Source organism: Perognathus longimembris, chromosome 12, assembly GCF_023159225.1.
Source record: "Perognathus longimembris pacificus isolate PPM17 chromosome 12, ASM2315922v1, whole genome shotgun sequence".
NCBI lineage: Eukaryota > Metazoa > Chordata > Mammalia > Rodentia > Heteromyidae > Perognathus > Perognathus longimembris.
Window position 1 is genome coordinate 7,085,143 of NC_063172.1, and position 24,254 is coordinate 7,109,396.

General features: G+C 33.5%; 1 protein-coding gene and 1 long non-coding RNA gene across 14 annotated transcripts in view; one reads left to right on the forward strand and one right to left on the reverse strand.

The window, feature by feature from the left end:
- Positions 1 to 24,254, reverse strand: part of Phf20l1 (PHD finger protein 20 like 1) — a 70,666-nt gene that overhangs the window by 29,821 nt on the left and 16,591 nt on the right. For 6 of the 13 annotated variants that reach the window (XM_048359139.1, XM_048359146.1, XM_048359148.1 and 3 more), the window contains 8 exons: positions 20,474 to 20,562; positions 20,182 to 20,271; positions 14,569 to 14,776; positions 13,887 to 14,015; positions 8,608 to 8,690; positions 4,966 to 5,218; positions 2,822 to 3,010; positions 2,345 to 2,551 (listed from right to left, as the gene is read on the reverse strand). In XM_048359139.1, the coding sequence (XP_048215096.1) occupies positions 2,345 to 2,551; positions 2,822 to 3,010; positions 4,966 to 5,218; positions 8,608 to 8,690; positions 13,887 to 14,015; positions 14,569 to 14,776; positions 20,182 to 20,271; positions 20,474 to 20,562 (1,248 nt within the window). Of the gene's footprint in view, positions 1 to 2,344; positions 2,552 to 2,821; positions 3,011 to 4,965; positions 5,219 to 6,434; positions 8,691 to 13,886; positions 14,016 to 14,568; positions 14,777 to 20,181; positions 20,272 to 20,473; positions 20,563 to 24,254 lie in introns of those variants that run through there. The other 7 variants (XM_048359145.1, XM_048359144.1, XM_048359142.1 and 4 more) reach the window with 6 other exon arrangements.
- On the forward strand, positions 1,053 to 23,999 carry LOC125360952. The gene is made up of 3 exons (XR_007212839.1): positions 1,053 to 1,187; positions 22,295 to 22,299; positions 23,989 to 23,999. It is a non-coding gene; the product is annotated as an uncharacterized LOC125360952 (long non-coding RNA).

Sequence of the window (24,254 nt, forward strand, 5' to 3'; positions counted from 1 at the left end):
ACAAATAATTGAGATTTATTACTTCAGAAAATTGATAAACAGTGATTTCTGTTTTTCTGGACTATACAGACTCAAATCCTGGCCCCATAATTTACTAGCAACATGGTTGTATGTCATTTAATGTCTCTGTATTTCAATATCCTTAAGTATGAAATACAAATAAGAGTATCTAGATCTGTGTTATAAGGATTCTCTGAGGCAAAACATGTAAACTTCTTAGCCAGTTCCTGGTAATGATATCATTTACATTCCTTTTTGTGGTGAAGCCATAATCTAATATGACACCAGTACACAAGTAGCCTAAACATGAGTTAAACAAAAACAAAGGATAAGATAAAGGCCTTAGACCATCAGTGAAAGTCTGCTGCAAAACCATCTAGGTTTTACTTCTGCTTCTTTCAAAGATTCAAATTAAATATTAAAATTTTATATTAAAGTATTAAAAGTTCATATTAAAGCATACTGGTTTTCAATAACATATAAAACTTTTTAAGGACATATTTAAGCTCTTGTTGCCTAAATCCACTAATATCTTTGAATTCTATTATGACTTGTTGTTAGGTACTGCTAAGAGGCAAAACAGAATTATTTCCCTAATCATTTTTGTCTATGTCAACGTAAAATACAAGAACATTTATGTGCATATATACTATGACAGTTATTATTTAGAAAACTAAACTACCTTTTTAACTACCTTTAAAACTACCTTTTACACTTCCTTTACCTCCCTAATCACATAACTAAATAACATAGATGCTTTCAACCAAACTACTCAACAAGATCTATGGCTTGGGTGAACCCTAGAAAAAATACTATTGTGCATTTAAGACATAATTTGTACATGGTTTTATTATCACCATTTACTAAGACTTATTTTAAAATTCATTTTATATCATCAGTATCAAAATTGTGGCATTTCAGTTCAAAACATCTTATATAATTTAAACATAAAAACAAAAATACCATTCAAATCAAATGTCAGAAGGCTCTAGCAAGTTTTGCATTAATAATTACATTGATGATATGATTAGTCATACCAAAAAAACTGCAAAGGGAAATAAGAGCAAAGAGAACACAATTAAAATTTCCTTGTTATAATGACAACTGAAAATATGCATCACTTCCTTCTGTTTACTGATTATTAGATAATGAAATTGCAAAATTTATGGCCTTAAAAATGAACAACAGTGGTAAGTGTGCTTTCTAAACAGCTCCTTGCAGCAGAGGTATGCTCTAAAGCAGGACTTGACAATAATTTTTGCCCCTTAGGCTCCTCTTCTCTGGAGCACTGGATCTCTAGGACAAAGGTAGAAGAGCTGTGAATCTTGGGATCCTCTAAGAAGGGGCAGGTTCCATAAGGGGAAAAAAACAAAACAAAACTAAGTGAGCTATTTCAGACAGTGCCATGTACCTTGGGTAGAAGAAGGCCAAATACTACAATATACACCATGACTAGAAATAACAAACCTTTATTTTACACTTTAAATGTTGATAAATATAATTATTGATAATACAATTGACGGCCTTTTCTCTATTTCAGAACTGACTCAGTTCAGATCCTTTTACCCAGTCAATCCTAAATTAGTAATTTACTAAAAGGATACTTAAATTATATTTTCCCTTTTAAAGTAGCATATACTTTTTGAATGGAGCTATTATTTCTAAACAGAGTGATATAATATGGGATGAGTTACCATTCTGTTAGCTTTAAGAAATCAACTTACTAAAATACTGCATTCAGATACAAAAAAAAGGAAAGGAGAAAAAAAAAAAAAAAGAAGAAGAAGAAGCCAGGCACTGATGGCTCACATCTGAAATCTTAGCTACTCTGGAGCCTGAGATCTGAGGACCACCATTCAAAGCTGCGGCAGCAAAGTCCATGAGACTCTTGCTTCCAATAAGCACCAAAAACTGGAAGTGGAAATGTGCCTCAAATAGTAGAGTGCCAGCCTTGAGCAAAAATAAGCTCAGAGATAATACCCAGGACCTGAGCTTGGACATACACACACACACACACACACACACACACACACACACACACACACACACACACACATACACACACACAGCAGCAGCAGCAGCATTATGTTTAGTTCCAATCATTTCTATTTAGCAGAAATAAGCATGTAAGGAGGAAGAAAAAAATACACTGGCACAATATATCCAGGGAATAAGGAAAATGGTATTAGGAAAAATATACTTTTCAAAAACATAAGAGATATCTGATCGTCTATAAATGTTATCAAGAAAGTATTTGTGAGTTATTACATATGAATTCCAGTGGAGTTACACTGGCATATTTACAACCACATCCACAAGTGAAACTCCGAATGAGCTTCCTTACCTGCTGGTGCTGGAGCTCCTCGGCCATCAGTTACTGCTTTGGAAAAAAGATTTGCAAGCATCTGTGGATCTTCCTTTTCTCCCCTGGAACACTGATTACGGAAAGAGGAATCTGGAACTAGCGGTGCTGTAACTTCTGAACCACAATTTAAATCAATTGGGAGACATGGTACTAGCTTCTCAAGTGGCACACGTGTAGCATCAGGCACTACACAAAAAAGAAGGTAATGTAAGTTAACAGAGATATACAATATCCCCCTTCATTTCAGTGTCAATCAATGGTACTTAAGTTAAGCAGCGCCTGGCACAAAGAAGGTGCTTGATAAATACATACAGAATAAGTGAACTACCTTCAAGTCCAAAATATTTTACAAAGAAAAAGCAGAAGTTTCTAAATGTTCAAATAATTATTATTTTAAGTTTTTTTTCCCTTTATCTTCCTTTATGTTTGGTTCTATAGGAAATCAATATACATTACCCTCTGGTAGTGAAGACTCTGGCTGATTCTGAGAACTGATGGAGAATACTTTCCCATCAGTGGCTGGAGAGGGAGAAGAAAACTTTTCTACAGAATCATCAGGCATGGGAATGGTGGCTAAGCGCTGAGATCTTCTTCTCCGCTCACTATGTTTGCAAGGTCTAGGGGGATTCACAGGCTGTGAAGGACCTAGAAAAAGATCTTGAATGTTCACGAAGCAGATACATACTAGGAGCATCTTATAATACTTAAGGAGACAAACGAGAAAATAACTCAAATTCTGTCCTCTGACGAAGTTATAAGATATCCCCCAGGAATGATATGTTTCAAGTTAACTAAAGGTAAAAATTGTGCCTTATTCAAAGAGTTAATCAAAAATTTTTTTAAAAAATCTAACTCTACCATGACTAAAATAACATGGAACATTAATTTCAAGTGACTATATCTCATCCTCTTATTTATACATTATTGTGCAAATTGCCATTTTTTTCCTTTAATAAAAAAATCATAAGCCTAGGCACAAGTTAAAAAAGCAGGGAAATAGGTGACAAAAATTTTACATACACTCTGGTTAGTCCTTTGCTTTACTTGCCAATGTAAAACTAATGTAAATAGTTTTATACCCCATCCACATCCCCCCAAGTGGATTCTTATAAATATATGTCTAGGCCTGATTCATTAAAAAAATTGAACACAAACAAATTATAATGTACTTACTGTGGGCCAAAAAAGATTTTAAAAGAGTAAAATATTTGATACTATTCTTGCCTTTGTTTTTCATTTGCTTTTTAAACAACTTAGACATTTAAACACCTGCTAATAATGAAATACAAAATGTTTGGAAATCTGACATTCTTCAACTTTGAGATTTCTTCTACTTGCCAAATAAACCTATTTGTTTATAATGGGCAGGATTACATAGGCCAATGTACTCCTCTTCATTTATAAGAAGCAGAATATATCTAAAGGAATTGATGCTTCAACTAGTCAAGGGTATGTCACAACAATCAAAATGAAAATGACATGATGATTATGGGGAATAAAATGAAAGAATACATTGCAACTTCTATGATACTGTGGTGATAGTACCAAGATATAAAACAAATTCAAAATAAAATGCTTATCAATGTCATGTGACATTCTCGTTACTACTGACATTATTTTTTATAAATGTCATGAGGAAGTCCATGAGATTTTGTTTAATTCTTTTCTATCCATCCACTTAAAGTAACAACATAAAAGCAAACAAAATTTCTGTTCAAAAATTGAAAAACATAGTTTAGTAGCAGATATGGAAACCAAATGGGAGAGTTAGCATATTTGATAGCTTTTTAAATGCCAACATCTTTACTTTGGACATACAACATAATTTGTATAAGGATAGGTCAGACTAATTTACTGATGTTACTAATTAATGTGTTGCACATTAAGGAAAAAAAGTGTCATTTACATAGTGTCTTTCCTGATAACTGCTCTTTGTCTCTAACCTGGAATAGTAATAAGTGTGTGTGTGTGTGTGTGTGTGTAGATATATAGTGAGATATACACCAATATATATTGAAATGTTGAAAAGGGATTTTTTAAGACTAGGTTTACACTTGAAAGATTAGTACTGGAACAGTAAAACCTTTAAAAATATAATCAAAGAAGTATTTTCTTTTCCATAAGAATTGGATCTAATTTAAGTCTGTACAATAAACATTAGAAGAAAATAAAGTGAGCTGCAGAGGACTAGTCAGTGAGAATAATGAAAGTATGCCATTGGAATAGTGTTAAAATCTTAAGTACAAATATCTACCATAGCCCTTTCTATCTCTCTGGTATGAGGGGGATTTGTTTGTTTATTGTTTTTTTATAATGAATCAGGCCTCTCATTAAGCTTTAATTATTAGTTGAGAAGTCCAACTACACTGGAATTTGTGATATTGAATGGTAAGATTTCTCAATCAGCTAGTCTCTCAACAAATAAATCAGTAAGAAATGTCTATGATTCTTGCCCCTGAAGTAGCTGTAAGCTTTCTCTACATATTCTCTTAAATTTGAATTTTTAAAAAGCAACTTCATAAAAATACAATATAACTACAATCAAACTTTTTAATGTATCTTATAGGATAAGTAACTATTTTTTAAAAATCTGTGCTCACTAGTTTTATTTATCACTGAAGAAGAAAGCTGAGATACAAGCGTCAAATCCTCGACTTGTATTAATTCTGGGGAAAGTGGTGATTTAGGGGATTTTATACACCCAGAAGAATCTCCAGATTCATGTTTGCATTTCTTGCTGCGAGCCTTCCCTGAAGACAAAGTTGAGGATAACAGTGCAGGTTTCTGAGTGTTGGCAGAACTGCTAATGTCAGCTTCACTTTTTTTCTGACTTTGAGGTTTAGGTGAAATCGCCTGAATGAATAATAAAAAATTGATATTTTTATTTTGGTTTCTTCATTTTTGTTCTTGTATTCTATTTTTGATTGTTAAGTAACTTTAGTACCCAAAAACATTGTTAAGCAACATATAACATTTCTATTACAAATGAAAAACCAAAAAAACCCCACAAATTATTAACTAAAAAATTGAAAAGGCTGTCTTTAAAGGGATACTGTCAACTTTTAGTTTAAATTTTTCATAATGTTCTCAGAATATAAAAAAAAGTCTTACCAGACAACTATTTTCAGTATTAAATTGAAGTGTACTTCTTTTGGAAGCACAGTTGCAAAGGACATTAATCATAGTTTAGTAAATCAACAGCATTTTCATGCTTAGAGAAATATATTTAACCTTTTGACTTTAGAAGTGATTTATAATTTCAAATTGACTGTGGAGGTCTAAGCAGACAGTTTCCTTTTAAAGAAAGGTCTCAACAAGAAAACAATGACCAAATTAATGAAACATTATCTTTAACTCATTTCAGTGCTGAAAGCTGGAGTTTCATAAGCATAATGCATCATGAAATCAGAGCCACCAGCAATAGAGTTAAAAGACTAAAAAACAATACAAAACAAGCAACAACAGAAAAATTAAAAAAAAAACCAAAGAGATAAAGTGTAAGTTAAAACATTGGATTTTAAAACAAAATACGTCGCATTCTTAGATGAGAGATTTTTACCTTCTTCCTGCCAACTGATACTTTCAAAAAAAAATTAGAACCTTTGTCAGTTCTTTCATATAGAATATTTTCATTTGCTTGGCAGTAAAATTCCCTATATGTAAAAATATGTGTGAATGTGTCTACTATTAAAAGACAACAGAAAAGAGTAACAGGATTGTTTGCAAGCTATCATGTGGGAAAGTCTAGATTGTATCTCTGTGATATATGTATCTGAGAGTAGACTATGCTATACATTTCTAAAAATCTGTACTATGATAAACCACTACAAAGAGTCAAATGGCCAAAATTATGAACATTGCTGTCCCAAAGAAAACTTTCTGTTCCATATATTTTGAGGAATGTCTATTTAATCTGTCTATAATCTTCTAGAACACAGAACATTGTCTAGAGGAAAAATTAATAGTGTTGTTCCCACTAAATACCCTCATATTTTGATAGAGATAAAAGTGCATATTTGGTATTAAGTAGGGCTCTACTAAATGCTGTACAGATGGCAGGCTGGACATACCACATAAAAGGCCTGGTGTCAAGTGTCCCCTTTGTTTCTCTTTTTCTATTCTTGAATTTACTCATTACACATGCACATAAGAGGGATTTGTCATTTGAAAAGTATTCTATAAATGGAAAGCATTCCTAAGCTAACGTAAAAGGTGTTGCCAGAAAAGTAATTAGAGCCATTACTTGTAAATAAACAATTTTATTGTTCATCTTCACATAAGTGAAAGACATCACTACAGCATCCATTACTGTTGAGTTACAAAGTTATAAAACAAAATTTTAAAACTTAAATTAATATCTTGATAAGGTGCTTAACTTCTAAACAAGGACAAATTAACACTTTAAAATCTTACTGAATTATGCATCAAATGCAAGTTTTATCCAAAAGTAAATATAACATGACATTTCCCTAATACAATAATCTATAATTAATTATCTGAGAATGGGGTTCAAGACCACAGCGTTTGATCTTGCAAAAAATAAAAAAAAAATAAATCCATTAGCACAGTTAAATTTTGGCTATAGTCCTGTTATCAATCTATGTCGAGGACCTTTTAACTTATTAGAGCAACAGAAATTAGCGACAACCAATACTTCTCCTTTAAAGGTCTATTGTTGATAACAACTGAGATGTAATTAACTTGTTTTTAACTCTGAAGCAGGGCTAACATATAGCATAAAAACTAAGAGTTTAATTACAAAACATTTTCACATCAAAACCAACCTAAATGACAAGTAATAACTGAGGGAACAATAAGATGTTCCTTAAAATCTTAAATAGTTTACAAAGTTTTCATGAATGATTATTGGTCTCTGTTACAAAACTGGCAAGGTCTCTCAAAAACTCTTAATTACGCAAATACAAATAACCAAGTTGCTCTACTTTCTTATCTTTTTCTAACTCAATTTCTCTCAAGTGGGAATTGGTCTCTACCTTCCATATGTAGTAAGGAACTTTCATAAACACATTTGCCTTACAGGATTGTGTGTAATAAAAGATTGACATTGTAATGAATTTTCCAGAAACATTTTATTACCCAAGTCCCTGATATATTGCATTCTGAGAATACCCTAACAGCGGTGAAAGTACAAAATATTGTTATATCTGGGACACTGAATATAATACACAGTAAAAAAGTCACTTAAATTTGGTTTATATATGGACAAATGGGAAAAAGATTTAACCATTTGATGATCACTAAAAATCTGAAGGTAAGAGTCATCAACTGACCACTGATTTAATACACCATAATGGAGGCATCAAACCAATGTACTGTTATTAAATCAGGCCAAAAATAACACTGAAAAACTCAATACAATATCAATTAAATTTGGGCCTATTCTTTAAAACATATAAAGAGAAGAGCAAAAGATACTCATTTTAAAGTCTTCTTTATTAGGCTACTAATAAAGAAAATTAAAATACAAAAAGGATATATTAAAACTACATTAAGGCTCAGATTTAAAAACAGGAGAACCAAGGAAATCCAGTTATGGCTATTACTGTATTCTTACAGTCTTACAGTGCCTAAGAAGTTAAGCCCTTAGAGAATGTAAAAGCATGCAGTTTGTTATGTACAGGTATTGTGGGAATCCGAAGGTAGCCAAGGCAAAACCTAGCAACTGCAACCCTTCATTTTTAAATTCCTCTATTAGGTGGTTTAAGACAGACCCTTTATAGTTTTTTAAACTCTCTTTTTATTGTAGTTATTAAAATATACATCCTAGCAAAAATGTATGGCTCATTGATCAAGTCATAAAACACATAGTCTAACAACACCAATTGTTACAATATAAAAGAAACTTCTTACAAAAGAAGCTTTATTCAATGCCAAAAAACCCTGTTTTAAATCACAAATGAAAAGTATTTGTGTAAGGGTCTTTTTGTAAGCTAGATAAAGGTGTCCAGCTGGAAGCTTATACCCTGGGAATGCCTGTCTCCAGGCCTTCAAATTTTGGAGACAAAAACTTTAATGCCAGTCTATTGAAAATAAATGCTAATGAAATCTATAGCTTATCTGGATACCACAGAGAAGGCAGAGAAAAATATACCATCCATGAGTAAACATCCTACTGCCATATCTGATTAAAAGGGCAATTTCAATTATACGTGGATACTACAGCTCGGTGATCACTCCAGTGGGAAGGAACCTTGAATAAATCAAATGCTACCATTTCATACCTGCTCCAGCATTGGAGCTGTTTCATTGTAGTCTTCTTTTTTTTCAGCACCATCCACCCCAACAGCTTTGGATGCCAACAAACCTTGAGAAAAATTGTACAGAAATGCCTTATTAGAAAAAAAATGTTGATCTCAGCCTATTAATGTCTCAATAACTTTAGTAGCTGTACTCTCCCACCTAATATGTAAGAAATAACTACAAATATTTATTTTTCAGAGATACCAATACTGTTAATACATTAAGGGACTAAATCAAACTTCATGTATATGTGTGTGAAATGTTACATTTTAAGATATTTAAACAGAGTCTGTGACAATTTTAAATCTCATGACGTCTAAGTCTAGGTCAAGATTGCTAATGTTTACTAAGAAAGTAAGTTTTGTGGTATCACTAGCTCAAACATAACCCATTTTAAATTTTCATTTAGATCCTTTAACCCCAAGCCTTACATGTTTGTTTAATAATGTATTTCAAAAAAATTTTCAGGAACATTAATAGATTCATTTTATATATGAATTCTACTTAGAATATTTGAATTATGTATTCATTCTAGATGATGAAATGTTCTAATATTTTACTAATTCTCAACTGTAACATATTTCCTTTAGAAAATATACAATTTCACACATCAAAACTCTGCTCTAAGTCATAGTATTTTGTAGCTAAAACCCTTTGCTCAGTCTTCCAGTACTTCCAATGAAACCAGGTTTATAAGATATGTATAATATTTATTTTTTATCATAGCCACCTTACTCATAAAAGGCAACCAAAAATTATCTGCCATGTAAAACTTTGTACAAAAGAAAGCATGTTTAACAACTAATAGCAGCATATGAATTAAATTACTAGAGCAGTTTTATACCACCTTAAAAATTAGCTAAAGGTATCTACAATATTACTGCCTAGAAGAAAAAAATGGTTGTTATGAATAACACATAACATAAAACTACAAGGCTATGTGTCTGCCTTTTATAATATAGCTATGCCAAACATATTAAGATAGGAATTCACATATCAAAACTAGTACCAGGGCCAAACATTACATTAGACAAAAGGTACTTTTCCTGTACTGGAAAGCTGAACATCTAGGGGTCCTGTTTTAGCAAAAGAAATTAGTTTGATAACATCCATGTCTGGTATTAGAACTGGAAATAGGCTCAGACTGAGGTAACTGTCTACATAGTCTGTTCCTGTCCCATATCCCATAAAGTGTACATTTAAATGGGAAAATGGTATACAAATTGTGTTGTTTTTTTCTAAAAGAGTGTGAACTAAGGCCCACAAACACTCTTCTTATTTTTGTTTTTGCTTACAGCTGGTTGCTGTACCACTTGAGCCTTGTTTCCAGTCCAGTATTTTGCTGTTTAATTGGAGATAAGAATATCATGGACTTTTCCACCCAGGCTGGCTTCCAACTGTGATCCTTTAGGTCTCAGCCTCCTGAGTAAATAAGGATTACAGGCATGAGCCATTGGCACCTGGCTAAAACAATTGTATAAAATATTTTAAACAATAAATTCAATCATAATTATATTTGGACCATAGTTTTACAGGAGTGAAAAATGATGTAACATCAGATATTTAATATTTAAAATCACATTTGCTAAGTTTTTCTTGTCCAGCTAATTTTCTTGAGTATTAAGGTACTACTAAATTTTAAGAGAGAGAGAGAAGGTAAGGAGGGAGGGAGGGAGGAAGGAAGGCAAGCAGACTAGGGAATGAAGTCCATTTTTTGTCAGAAATTGAGTCGAGGTCATATTCGATATACTAATTACATCTTCTGTATTATTTCTACAGGTGGTATAGTTTTTAATATTAACCAACAGATGTAATGAAACATAACCTACAAATTTAAGAAGTGTTGCAAGATTTAAAAGAAACCAAATGATTCATCCATAACCTGTGAATTTCATTAAAGCATTACAGAGTGATCTTTTAATTAATTAAAAGCTATCCCTGTTAATAGTTTAGAAAGGAAAAATATACCTTTTCAGTGTACTCACAGAAAGTAATAGGAATCTTAAGGAAAACTATATGGTAAAATTTTGTATGATTTATATTAACTGCAACTTAAGAGTTATAAAGTATACATAACGAAAGGGAAACTTCAAAAAACACTACTTTAAATTTTATAAAGCATGAATGACAAATTTTATATACATTATATTTGTAGTAACTTAAAAAGTTACCAAAAATAAGCAAAAAAAGAGGACAAACAATAAAAACATGTACTTGAAAAGAGAACTCTTTCTGCTGTAAGAAGCAGCCCCAAATCTGTTATCCACAGTAAATGAGAAGTAATGAAAATGAAATGAATTAATTTTGTTTGAAAATACTTGCTAATTATCAGCAAATTGCTACTGGTTCTCCTCTAGAAGATTTCCTTTTAAAAATACATTATACAACTTTTAAGAACACTGAATAAAAGAGTCCTAACACCTACCCATGAGCAAAGTTACAGCTTCGCGGTAGTCTACTTCATCATAAAATGTGCAATCTTACTTTCTCTGACAACAGAAAGAGAGGCCTAGTCTACTTCATCATAAAAATGTGCAATCTTACTTTCTCTGACAACAGGAATAGAGGCTAGAGCTCATAGTAATAGAAAAAGGAGTACTCAGAACAGGTTAAATTCTTAGTTTACTTATCATGCATGTATTTTTAAAACAAAATCCTTTCTCTGGGACCAATATCAAGTATCCTTGATATTAGTGTCAGCAACAGTCAATTTAATCATGGTACTTCAAAAATAATTTTAAATATCTTTAGTTGAACAAACATATCTAAGCAGGTGGAACTTCTAGTAGTGCTTAGAAACAGAAGTAATCATTGCCATAATTATTGTTCTTCTCTCTTTCACCCTATAAACAATTTTTGGATCTACGAAAATTCAGTTTACCTGCAACTTTGTTCTAAAGTTATAGAATAAATGATTATCTTTGTAAAAATGTGGATTTTAAGTCAGTATGTAAATAACATATAATAAGCAGTAAGGAACATTTAAGTAGTCACTGGAATAATACCGGTAATGCAAATACATCCAATGTCTACCTACTTAACTCTGGCATCATTGTCTATACAGATTATCAGGTCTAGAATTGGTGGACTATATGTATATGGGGAGAGAAGAGAAAGAGTGAATAAATTCAAAATAAAACATATCCAGTGATTGTCTACCTAACTTCAGCTAGAACTAATTAAAATATTAAGTGAAACAGGCAAAGTATGTCAGAGCAGGCTACTGTGATTTTAGTCCCATTTCTTTCAGAAGGAAAGGGACAAAAAGACACATTGGTAAGATTGCAAATATTAAAATACACCACAATTCTGACAAAAATAGGTATTTTATATTATTTTTCATGGGCCACAAATTAAATTTATCGTACAGAAGCCCAAGGTTCAACCATTGACGACTACCAGACAGTACCTATTGTCCTTTTGAATGATAAACTTGTAATCTGAAACCAAAAATAAATGCAGGAGACAAACTACTAAAAGAAGTATCACACATTTAGATTTTCTGAGAAAATAAAAGGAAAAGACCGTGATGGTTTCACATTCATCATCTTAGGCTCTGTTCTTGCTGTCAAATCATCACATCTGGGATACCCAAGGGAAAATGAAGAGAAAGCCCCTCCACAGAAGGCACGTGGTAATGCTAAGTAACTTAAGTTGATGCACAGGGTAAAATGGAGTTTTTCCCCACTACTGTCTCTCTGCCACGCAGAGACAATGCATCACTGTGGATTCAGCTGTTTTCATCTTTTTTTTTTTTAAACTTCTTTTAATGTTGAGCTTGAATCTCCCAGGAAAGCATGTAGGAGAAGGCCTGAGAATATACTGACTGTGACTGAAAGCAGGTTATGTGATTAGAAGAAAAACCATGATGAAGAAGGGGCAGATGTATCATGTCAGTGCCACTTCCGTCTTCCTCCATCTCGAGTTCTTCAAGAGCGCACTTCTAATCTTTGTGTAATATTCCACTTCTGCCCTGCCTTTAGCAATGGGGTCCACATTTTAAGTCAAAACTAAAGTTTCAGGTTATGTTCAGAATAACTACATAAAACATATCTTGGTTATTCTCAAAGGCTATCAGTTTATAAAGAAGATTTAATAGTGGAAATGATTTGAAGTATTTCTTATCCTGGATCAAATACACCACTTTCAGAGAAAGGCATGGGAATAATGTAGCAAATGGAAGAGACCAAATATTTTCAGCTGGTGAAAGAAATGACAGACAAACGCTACAAGATGAGTGGCTCTAATACCCTCAGCTCCAGAGTCATCTTCTAGTTGACTTCCTCTTCAGTAAATGGCCAAACCTTGTAATTATGTTTATTCCTACATCTGACAATGAAACTAAACTTCAAAGTTTTTAAATAAATGGCAACAGAGGTTTAGATAGCTTTATTAGACCAACACACTAAAAGACATTTGTCCTTAAAAATGAGTATGTGACGAAATATTAGAACACTTAAAAGTTCACTTTAACAAATACTCAAAATATTAAAATTTGTTCACAATTTCTTTTAAGGCATAAAAACATTACTCTGAAGAGGACCTAGAAGCAACAGAACATGGTATGATGTGCTCTAAGTCTAATACTTCAATTCCTTCTAGTGTAGCAATCTAGGACTGTCCATATTTTCAATCATCCCGCCACTGCTACACCCTTCATTACAAGAAGGCACAGGAAAAAAATAGAAAAAAAAAAGAAGGTGCAGAGAAATGTGCCTAGATTTTATAGTCTAATCTAAAGATAAAGGAAGAAGAATCATAACAATTATAAACTATGGACGTACTTTAGAAATTAAGTGATTCAGGAACTAAACTCAGATATTTACCTTTTTAAACCATTTCCCTTCAAATATTTTCCATATATAAGTAAGCCTGGTCAAGAATAAGAATGTTCAAACAAAACTATCTAAAATCTCAGAAATTGTATCGTCATAGGTTGATAAAGGCAGAGAAACAGTTTCTTTTAAAAACTGTTCCCACAACAGTCATTTAAAAACTATAGAATTTTGAGGCACTTGAGCTTTTCAATCCTCACAACATCCCTGTGAGGTAGGGACAAAGCATATTTCATTATTGATATTTTACAGCAAACAGAGGTGACAATGCTGAAAGACATTCACTTTGAAGGACCAGAAAGTAACTGTCTTTCTTAATGAGCAGTCCATTACATTGAACCAAAAGATACATTTTACTTTATTAGAAACAATCCACTCTAAAGCGAAACCCTCCAGTCTCCCCAAAAAGAATCATTGTAGATTACCAGTAATCTTGTTAAGTCGAGCTCTCTTTGCCTGAAATGAGTTGCCATGGTTATTTTTCCTCTTGTTTGATAATACGCTCTCTGGCTGTGGAAAGACCATCTTTGGAACGCTCTCTACATGAAGTCCTACTTTTAACAGAACACAGATATGAGAGTTAATCTAGAATCCAAAATTAACACACAGTTAAGAACAGCAAAGTGGTAAACATTTTTTGACTATTTTATAATCAGATGCTTGCTTCCAACTTTAAAAAACACAAATCCCTCCACACTGATATATCAGAAATAAAATGCTACTAAAGTCATTCTGCAAGGAAGAGCCGAAAAAAATGACTTCTTCCATTGTAACACACTGAAATATATGTGAAAACACATGAAAAGTTAAAAACAAATAAAACTCTAACAAACAAAATACCTGAAAAAAATTCTACTTATCAAGAAGTCTCAAATCAATATTTTCCATTTATTTCTACTCTAGAATATTGATAGTACATAATGTCCAGTACTTAACTAAACCTTAACCTTCAGATATATATTTTTAAAAGTCATCCATCCTATTATGATAGGAGGAAAAAGTCTAACCATTATAAGTTGAAAATTACATGAAACCTTAAGATTCAACTTAATCACTATTGCAGTTTACCAGTGTCATTAGGAAGGAAAAGAAAAATGTATTCTATACCAAATGTTTCACTAGATGTAGGTAGATCTTCCTTCTTCTCAACTTCAGGTGTGGCTATACAAGTTGAAGTTTCATCCTTCTTTGAAGGTACTTTAAGCCACTTTCTCTCATCTTTATCTTTATTGCTGTTAGCACTGGTTCGAGGTTTAGTCCCTGTTTTATTCTTGGCTGCGGCTGCAGCAGCTGCTTTTACTAAAGCTATCCAATCCTCCAAAAGGGAAAAAAAAAACACAAAATGTAAAGTATTAAAAAAACACAAACTTAATCTAAGTGTAGTTACACTCATGAATAAAAATATGTCACATCTTTAAAGTTATTTCCTATGTTTACATAGTAGATCGTCAATATGATTATCCAATTTAATAAGCTAATAGGTTAGTTGGGCTGTCAAAAAATCTATAAAATAGAAAAATACTGAATAACATTCTCTTAATGCATTTTTATGGACTAAGACATAAAGTAAATTAGGAAACCTATAGAAAATATAGCAAACTACATGCCAGTCTACCGTGAATACTTTCACTTCATAATACAATGGGCCACAAAAGAGGAAGAATACTCATACTATAATCCTAAAAAGACTGAAATAATTGTATTCCCACTGATTAAATTATTTTCCCTTATTATGTAGAAGCCAGGCTCCAGTGGCTCATGCCTGTATTCCTAGCTACTCCAAAGGCTGAGATCTGAAGATCATGGTTCAAAGCCAACATGGGCAATAAAGTCTGTAAGACTCTTATCTCCAGTAAACTACTCACAAAAGCCCAGAAATGGCACTGTGGCTCAAGTGGTAGAGCCCTAGCCTTGAGCACAAAGAGGCTCACAACAGCACCCAGCCCCTGAGATCAAGCCCCAGGACTGACAAAAAAAAAAATCAATAAATACATTTTTAAAAAGTAGAATTCAAACCAGCATTGATTTCTATGAAATGAATGATTTCTATGAAGTTTTTTAAACCACTATTTGTAATATTTCTACAGAGTTAATATTCCACTAGGGCTACTAAGCTCAATCAAACAGACTAAACTCAGTTGTTTAAAATGTTTAACTCATTACCCAGCCAATCAACTGAAAACAATTTTATATCAAATGAATTCCATAGGTCACATTCATAGATATAATCATTATTTATTAACAGAATTGAGCAAAAAGAATTGTAAGCTGGCAATAATTCAGTTTCGAAGACACACGGTAAACATACACAAACTATTAAAAACAAATCATCTGGGTGCCTGTGGTTCATGCCTGTAACCCTAAATACTCAAGAGACTAAGATCTGAGCATAGAGGTTTGAAGCTAGACCAGCAGACAAATCCCGGAGATTCTTTGTCTCAATTATGTAGCAAAAGGCCAATAGTAGAGTCTTGGCTAAGTGGGATTACACTGGCCTTGAGAAATAACAAGAGACAGTGCTCAGGCCCTGAGATCATGCCCTAGGACTGGCACAAAACAAAACAAACAAAAATAGCCACAACAACAAGCGAAAAACAAACAGATCAGCTGGGTGCTGGTAGCTCATGCCTGTAATCCTAGCTATTCAGTAGACTGAGACCTGAGAGTCACAGATGGAAGCCAGCCCCCAGGAGTAAAGTCCATCAGACTCATCTCCAATTAACCACCAAAAACTGGTAGTGGAACTATGAGTCAACTGGTAGAATGCCAGACTTGAACAAAAACATTGAAGGATAGAACCTTGAGCACGAACCCCAATACCAGTGCATGCACACACCCTATGTACCTTTCTCTGTCCATGATTGAAATGAACTAAAAATATGTGATGGCACCAAATATACTTATTCATCCACTTTCTATTGAATATTCCAACACATAAGACAGGTACTAAGCTAAGCATTCATCAGTCAACTAAATATGAGAGTCTGGTCCTACCCTTAAGGAAAATTACACAGGAAAATAAAATTATTCAAAAGATAGTGTGAGCATAGATAAATAAAAGACTATGAACAATAAAAAGATTAAATTTTGACTGAAGAAAAAGACTAGTGGGAGGTTTCAGAGGCAATGGTAGAAAAGTTTTCCCCTGAACCCTGAATCTAAGCAGTTTTTGCTAGCTAAGAAAGTAGTATTTGCTAGCTAATGGTTAGCTAGAAAGGAGAAAGCATGCCTTCAAAAACATTAAACAAAGGTATGGTACTCAATATGTTCAGGAATGTGGATGAGTAATGGAAGACTCTCAAGGTGAAGGATGAGGCACCCAAAAGCCTATGGATAAGCTGAGCCTTGAGACTAACATTCAAGTAGTAAGGAAAAAGCAAACACAACTAAGGAAGGAAAAGAAAAAAGAAAGACAAGGAAGAGAGAAATCAACAAAGGAAAAAAAGAAAAATTACAACCAGGCAAGCAAAGTGTGGATGGCACAGGGCATGTATTTAAAGATTTATAAAAGCAGAACATAAATCATTGAGTGCTGGTGGCTCATGCCTGTCATGTTAGCTACTTATAAGATCGGAGGATCATGGTTCGAAACCAGTCCAAGCAGAAAGTACATGAGATTATCTCTAACTACCAAAAAGCTACAAGTAGACCTGTGGCAAAAGTGGCAGCACGCCAGCCTTGAGAAAAATGCTCAGAGATAGTGCCCAAGCCCTGAGTTCAGGCCCCTGAACCAGCACAAAGAAAAGGAAAAAGTAGCAGATCATTGTGGAAAAATTTATGAGTTGCTAGAGTAATGCTAGGCAATGACAAGAGTAATTTCCATCCCATGCTGTTTTCTACCTTCAAAAGAGATACAACTAGAAAAAGAAAAAAAAGAGTGAATCACTGCAACTTGAATAACTAAAGAAAGAAATTAAATGCTTCTTGAGTATATAATGTCAATCATGTAGTACATGAATGACAGCAATGCAATTAAAGATTTTCATTGTTCTTCGCTTGAATTTTTACATAGGAAAGATTCACTGTCAAAAAATAACTGTAATCTTTCAATGAATTGAAAAAACTACTAATTACACATACTGGATAGATAGCACAATAAATCAAATAAAAAGAGCACTATGTTTGAAATCAGAAGATCTGAGTTCAAGAAGTTACTTTGCATATTATGGCTGAGTAAAATTTTTAAATCGGTCTTTTAGTTCCTAACTATGAAATAAAAATAGCCTTGACTCTGTGGAAGGATCTGCTATGAACAATCAAGTATGACAATATATACACAAAATGTTTTGTCAACAGCAGGGGACCCTATTCTGTGTCAATGTGCATTTTACATTAGCACATATTCATGGCGGGGGGGAAGAAAAGAAGGAAAAAAAGTCCTTCCCTTATTACAATACTTAAGCTTAAAATAAATGGTCCCTCTCTCATCCTTTAATTATTTTTATTGTCTTTTATTGGGATGGAAGATCAGAAGTATCATTAAGAAGATACCTCCTTAGAGGAATCCATCTTCATGGGTATTATGGATAAATATCATTATTCAAAATTATGTAAGATAGAAGGATATGGATGAGAGGAGACAAGCCTAACTTTGGGCAATCAATATGTCAACTATCTTTCCCAATGCAAAAAAGGCCTACAAATACAATGCAAGAACTACAGTTTATAATGTATTCAAAGTGTAATAGAAAGCTCTTTAAATTGGGCATGTGGCACACCCTTGCAATACCAGATATGTAGGAAGCTGAAGCAGAAGGGTTAAGAGTGGAAGCAAACCCAAGCAAAGATTTTTTTGTTTTGATTTGTTTGTGCTGGCATGTAGGACTGAACTCAGACCATTCTGCTAACTAGGCAAGCACTCTACAGTTTAAGCCTTGCCCTTAGTCCTTCAAGTTAATTTCTAAATACAAGCGGAAGTACAGCAGTATCAACCAATTAGTTTACTCAATAATAATAACATTAAGGCTTTTACTCAAGTTTAAGAATAGTAATTAATCTGGAGGTTCACATAGAAAAATGGTGTGTGTGGGTGCGTGCACATGCATGTTCACATGCACGTGGTGGTACTGAGGCTGGAATCTAAGACTTGCCTTTTGCTCTCTTTTTTTGTTCATGGCTGGTACTCTACCATTTGAGCCACTTCCAGCTTCTTTTTGGTTAACTGAAAATAAGAGTCTCACCAGGTCTGGCTTCAACCAGAGATTCTGAGATCTTAGCCTCCTGAGTAAAGATTAGAGGCATGAGCCATCATTCCTTAGCTTAAAATTGCTATTGTCTTATTTTGCGCAAATCACATAACAAGGTGTATGGAAGAGAATTGCATATGACATTTATTTGTTTACCCTAGTATGATTTGGTGTATGACTCTTGGATAATTTATTGGATATGTGATTCTTGGCTAACAAAAGAAATTTTACTTCCTATCTTTGTAAAAGAGTTCTCAAACTATTCAAAGTCCAGAAAATAATATGCAATATATAATTGTCTTAACTTTTTACCCAATTTGGCATATATCCTAGGTAAAAGTAAGGAAAAATTAATTTTAACAACTAATTTGTTGATTTTTAAATAAATTAACTTATTAGTTTATTACTGTTACGAATAAAAATGAAAAATTGAAATATACTGCTTCCCAAATATTCTTACCAAAGTTTTATATCTTGGCATTGCTTTCTTAACATACATCAGGGTATAACAAAAATACTTATAGCAATAAATGTTTAAAATATAAAATTAGTTTCTCTAGCCTCTAACTTTAGCTCCTTAATATCTGAATAATCAGAATACAAAACTCATAGTTTCAAAGCAAATTTTAAAAACTTAACAAGACAGTTGTTTACACAGGCCTGTACTATAGTGTTTAGTTGAATATGTTATATTCCCAACATTTTCATCAATCTTTCTATTCAGTGACCAAGAAGGCACACCATTGAGTGCTTAAAATATTATATTTATACATACATGCAGGAAGATACAAAGTAATTTCCTGAGCAATAACATTTTTCTTTTAAGTTACATCTAAATATTAATATGTAATTGCTTGGTTTATTTCAGAATTAAACTTTTAAAAACCAGGTAATTGAAAACAATCACACTTCTCAGAAGAGTTGTTTAGAAAGAATAATTTTAAATGAGATACCACCCATTTATAAAAGACTATAATATAGTCACAACTAACTGAAACTGACCAGGTGATTTTAACACATTTGAAGATGACAGTTTTTGCTGAACTCTAGTGAACAAGTATGTAACATTTTTCCACATTATACAATTTCATAGATAACTTTCAAATTCTTAAAGTTAATTGTAGGTCCAGGTGCTGAAAATCCCAAATAACAGCAGAACATAAAAGAAAATATTTTAAGTTTCTAATGGCACCTTTCTTTCCTGTATTTCAGGAAACACAATCACAAATGCAATCATAATTTCAACTTTGTCCCAGACTCTCCTTCAGTGCTTACCATTCATTCTTGCTTTATGCAGTGCCAAGTATAGAATACACTGCTTCTGTCATGTGACTCAGAGAGCCCTACTTGAAACAGCCTACAGAGTGTCAGGTAAGCGCCTTTTAAAGAAGATGAATAAATGTGATTTGTAGAAGGAAAGAAGAAGATAAGAAACTCAATGTAAAATTTCATATTAAAAATTAACTTTTTAAAATAATACTCTATGCCAGAGAAAATAAAACAAAAATTTTGTGGAAAAACAAAAGGCACTTACCTCACTTCCCATAGACTGGTTACACGATCCAGCTGGGTCGATAGGACAACACCAGCTTAGTGGATGCTGGGATTTCACCTGGAACAGAAACTAGTGACCTATAACTTTAGCAGGTCTAAAACCAAAGAAGCAAAAATCAAGTGTATAATTTATTTTACATTCTAAGCTCTTCTTGCTGCTATTTGGGGCTATCAGCACATAACCCTACAATTAGTTCACTTTGGAAATATATGCATAGATGTTGATCAGTTACCATTCCCTTTGAGTAGCAAGGAATACTGAACATTCTTACCTGTCCCTTAGCATCCTCTGGCATGGCTTTAATGTGCATTCTTTTTAAACAACGGATTACTCCATCATAAAACTGCACTGTGAATGTTCCTGAAATAGGAACAGTCAGAATCATCAGAAAATATCTTGTAACTTTTAGCACTTGAAAACTAACATGTCAATGAGGTGATATCAATAAATGCTGCAAACATACATCCCTTTGAACACATATCTGACAAAATATTTACAAAGCTTATTTTATGTAAATGACCATTGGCTCCTTTGAAAGTATCTTTTCATAATAAGTAACAGAAAGATCTGATATATGGAATATATAGGAAAAGACTATTCTTTTGGCAATCATATTAAATTTACAGATACAGGGAGATGACAGATAATAAGTAGGTTGATTGAGTCCTATTTTTAAAGTGAAAACCTGTTAAATAATCACAGAGATAAACATCTTCCACGCAGAACACAAGGAATTTAAGAAAAGCTAAAAACTGTATCTGATGGCATTCAGCTAAGCAGCACCACCACAGCACTGCCAGTCTACTTTCAGGCCTCAAGACTTTTAGAGACATACTCATTTTCTGTTACAGATCCTTTGCTAGCAAGTTAATATAAAATTACTAGAAAGTTATGTAGATTTTGGCCTTAGAAAACCCAAATGTTTTCCTAAAACTTTCAAAATATAAACAGAGTACTACTTCAGGAAGTACCTGCTTCCTGTGTTTGATCTTTATAAAAGAAGTATAAACAAAAAATGTGATCGTTACTAATTTCTTTGTAACTGAACACAAAAAAAAAGCATTGCAGATATGTGCCTAGACTGTCTTTCACTGAAAATTAAAAATTTCTCTCATAAATTTCATAGCTTTCAATGGATAATAATCACAAAGATCTATAGACACCTCAAAAGTAAAACCAAATGAGTGGTAAATATTAATAATTTAAAGACAAATGGATACTTTTTGAGAATGCCAAATTGTACATACCCCTTGCCCTATCATCATTCCTGTAACTGTCTGTCCTGCTCCTTCCTCCAGATGGCACTCCAGAGGAGTCCAGATTGCTGACAATGTCACTACAGTCCAGGCCTTTATTCACTCATGCTGTCTCCTCCACTGTGATGATTCCACCTCCTTCCCTAGGGCCTTTCTAGCTCCACCCATTCCTCAAGGACCATCAGCTGATGAAGACTCCCCCAAACAGCCCAGTATGTACTGTGCAGATACTTTACTTGATTTCTGCAAGCTGTGTGACATTATCTGTTCATTTTGTTTTTGCTTTGACAACAAATTGAAGGTTTCCTGTCTTTTTTGTTTTTTAGAGGAAGAGGCAGATTCATCTGAAAATCACAAAATTAATATTTCAAGTGGAGATGCTTAGAAAGTGAACACTAGCTGCCAATATTTCACTAGGGGTTCCAAGGAGCTTATCCTAAAATCACAGTAATCATAGTATTAGTATCATCCATTCTCTACAAACATAAACTTAATTTTCTATAGTAGATGCCTGCAGATAAGGCAGGATAAAAGAGTAAGAGTGTTTTTCATTTCTGAGGGTAGTGTGTATGTGAGTACACATAACTGTACACACAGATCCCTAGGGGACTTCAAGCATGGAAAATACCAAAGCTCTTCATACTTAAAGGATCTATTCTTAACTAAAGTAGAGAACATTGTTTGCTTATGCTTTCTGCTTTGAGTGAAGCATTCTAACCACCAGAAAAAAATACCTATCACTTCTTTCCCTTTCTGAGTACGCTGAGCCACACTGGAAACTCGGAGGTTTTAAACGAGGCTTAGCATGTGAGCTTCAGAACACAGCACCATACAAGTATATGTCTCCCATTAGAGAAGGAGAAATTACCTGCATGTGTATGTAGTGACTGAGGTATCTCTCAACTCTTAGTGCAGAAGGCAACCACTAGTAATAAACCTATAGACATATATGTGGTTTAAATTCATCACAACAATAGTGGAGTTAGAATCTTTGCAAAGTTATATCATGATTATGAGGAAGACCACTGTATTTATTTTTCCACATTTACTATGTGTTTGGTGTTTTGTTTTTGTGTGTGTGCATGTGTGTGTGGGCACGCACACCAGTCCTGGAGCTTGAACTCAGGTCCTGGGTGCTGTTCCCATGCTTGAGCCACAGCACTACTTCTGGGTTTTTGTTGGTTAACCAGAGATAAGAGTGTCACAGACTTCTCTGCCTAAGCTAAATTTCAACCGCGATCCTCTGAGCTCAGCCTCTTTAGTAGCCTGAGAGCCACTGGTACCTGGCCCACTTAATGTTTCTTAATGTATCTCTTTTTAAATATTGCCTCTTTCTTCTCTTACCTTCCATTTCTTTCAAATCTGTTGTGTTTTAAGTTCCCAACTTAAATTTCTTGCATTACTTCCCTCATTTCCAAATTCAAACTTTAGCAATATTTTAAAATATCTTAAAACCCTTGCTTCCAAACACTGACCTCTTTTGTCTATATCCTGTCCCATATAAAGCAATTCTTCACTCCTAACAATTCATAGTTCCTTGAAGTAGCAAGGCTCTCTCCTTTCTCTTCTAGGCAGCTTTCTCCTGAAGAAAATTCCTCTTCTTTTGTTATGTCTTCTAAGCTAGGTTTAAAGAAAGCTTACCTTCTTAGGCCAAGTGCCATTCCTGTTTTTTAATTTTTTCTTGTTATTAAAGAGTTACAGTTAGATAAGTCAGGTCTAAAGAGTGCATTTCTTTTTTAATATAATTTTATAGAGTGTATTTATTTTTGGACTATGTCATCCCTTCCCCTTCCACTCCCAAATGCCATTCTTGTCTGGAAGCTGCCACTCAATTTTTGCTTCTTTAGAAAAATAAGTCAAGCTTAAGAAATAATTATAAAACATATAACTTGAAATATACTTTTAAGTATTTCATAAGCAGCATATATTCTCAAATGAGAAGTTTTAAATGTAAAATATTTAAGTATATTTTCAAAACAATAATCAAATTTTCATCCTTTTCCAAAGTACTTTTTTTGTAAGTATATATATTTCATTTTTTTGGCCATTTAATGAACTGTTTACGAGTGAAGTGCAACTTGATAAATTCATCCATTTAACATTCCCACTCCTCCCTCCCCTAACCACCCTGTCCTCATTCTTCTTAATTTTGTAGGACATGCACTGGCTTCTCTGTATGTTCCCTCTGTTCTCCTCTTCACTTATCTGTTTTCCCTTGGCCCCACTCGATCCTCTTTGAGTACTTGCTTCCTGGTATTTTATTTTGCTGAACTTTGATTTTGGCTTTCTAAAAATTTACACTATTTGAGATCGCCCTCGAATCTATTACATTCTCAGTTAATCCATTGGTATACACTTGCATACCAACTAATGTATTTACTAGTTCAGTTTGTAAGCTAAATCTAGCTTCTACATAAAAGGGAAAGCATGGATCCTTTTTTCTCTGGGCCTGACATACTTCACTTAACATTTTTCCAAGTCTTTCCATTTCTTTACGAACTGTACAATCTCCTGCTTTCTAATGGGTGAGTAAACACAGTGTACATAAACCACATTTTCTTGATACATTCATCCGTTGACGTAAATAGTACTGTGATAAACATGGTTGTGCTGATGGCTTTACTGTATCCTAGTTTGTAATCATTTGAGCAAGTACCCAGAAGTGCAATTGCTGGATCAAAAGATAGTTCTCATTTTTTGAGGAACCTCCACACTGCTTTCCAGAATGAACAAGTTTACATTCCACCAACAGTGGACTAGAGGGACACATCCTTGCCAGCATGTTAGTTCTCACAC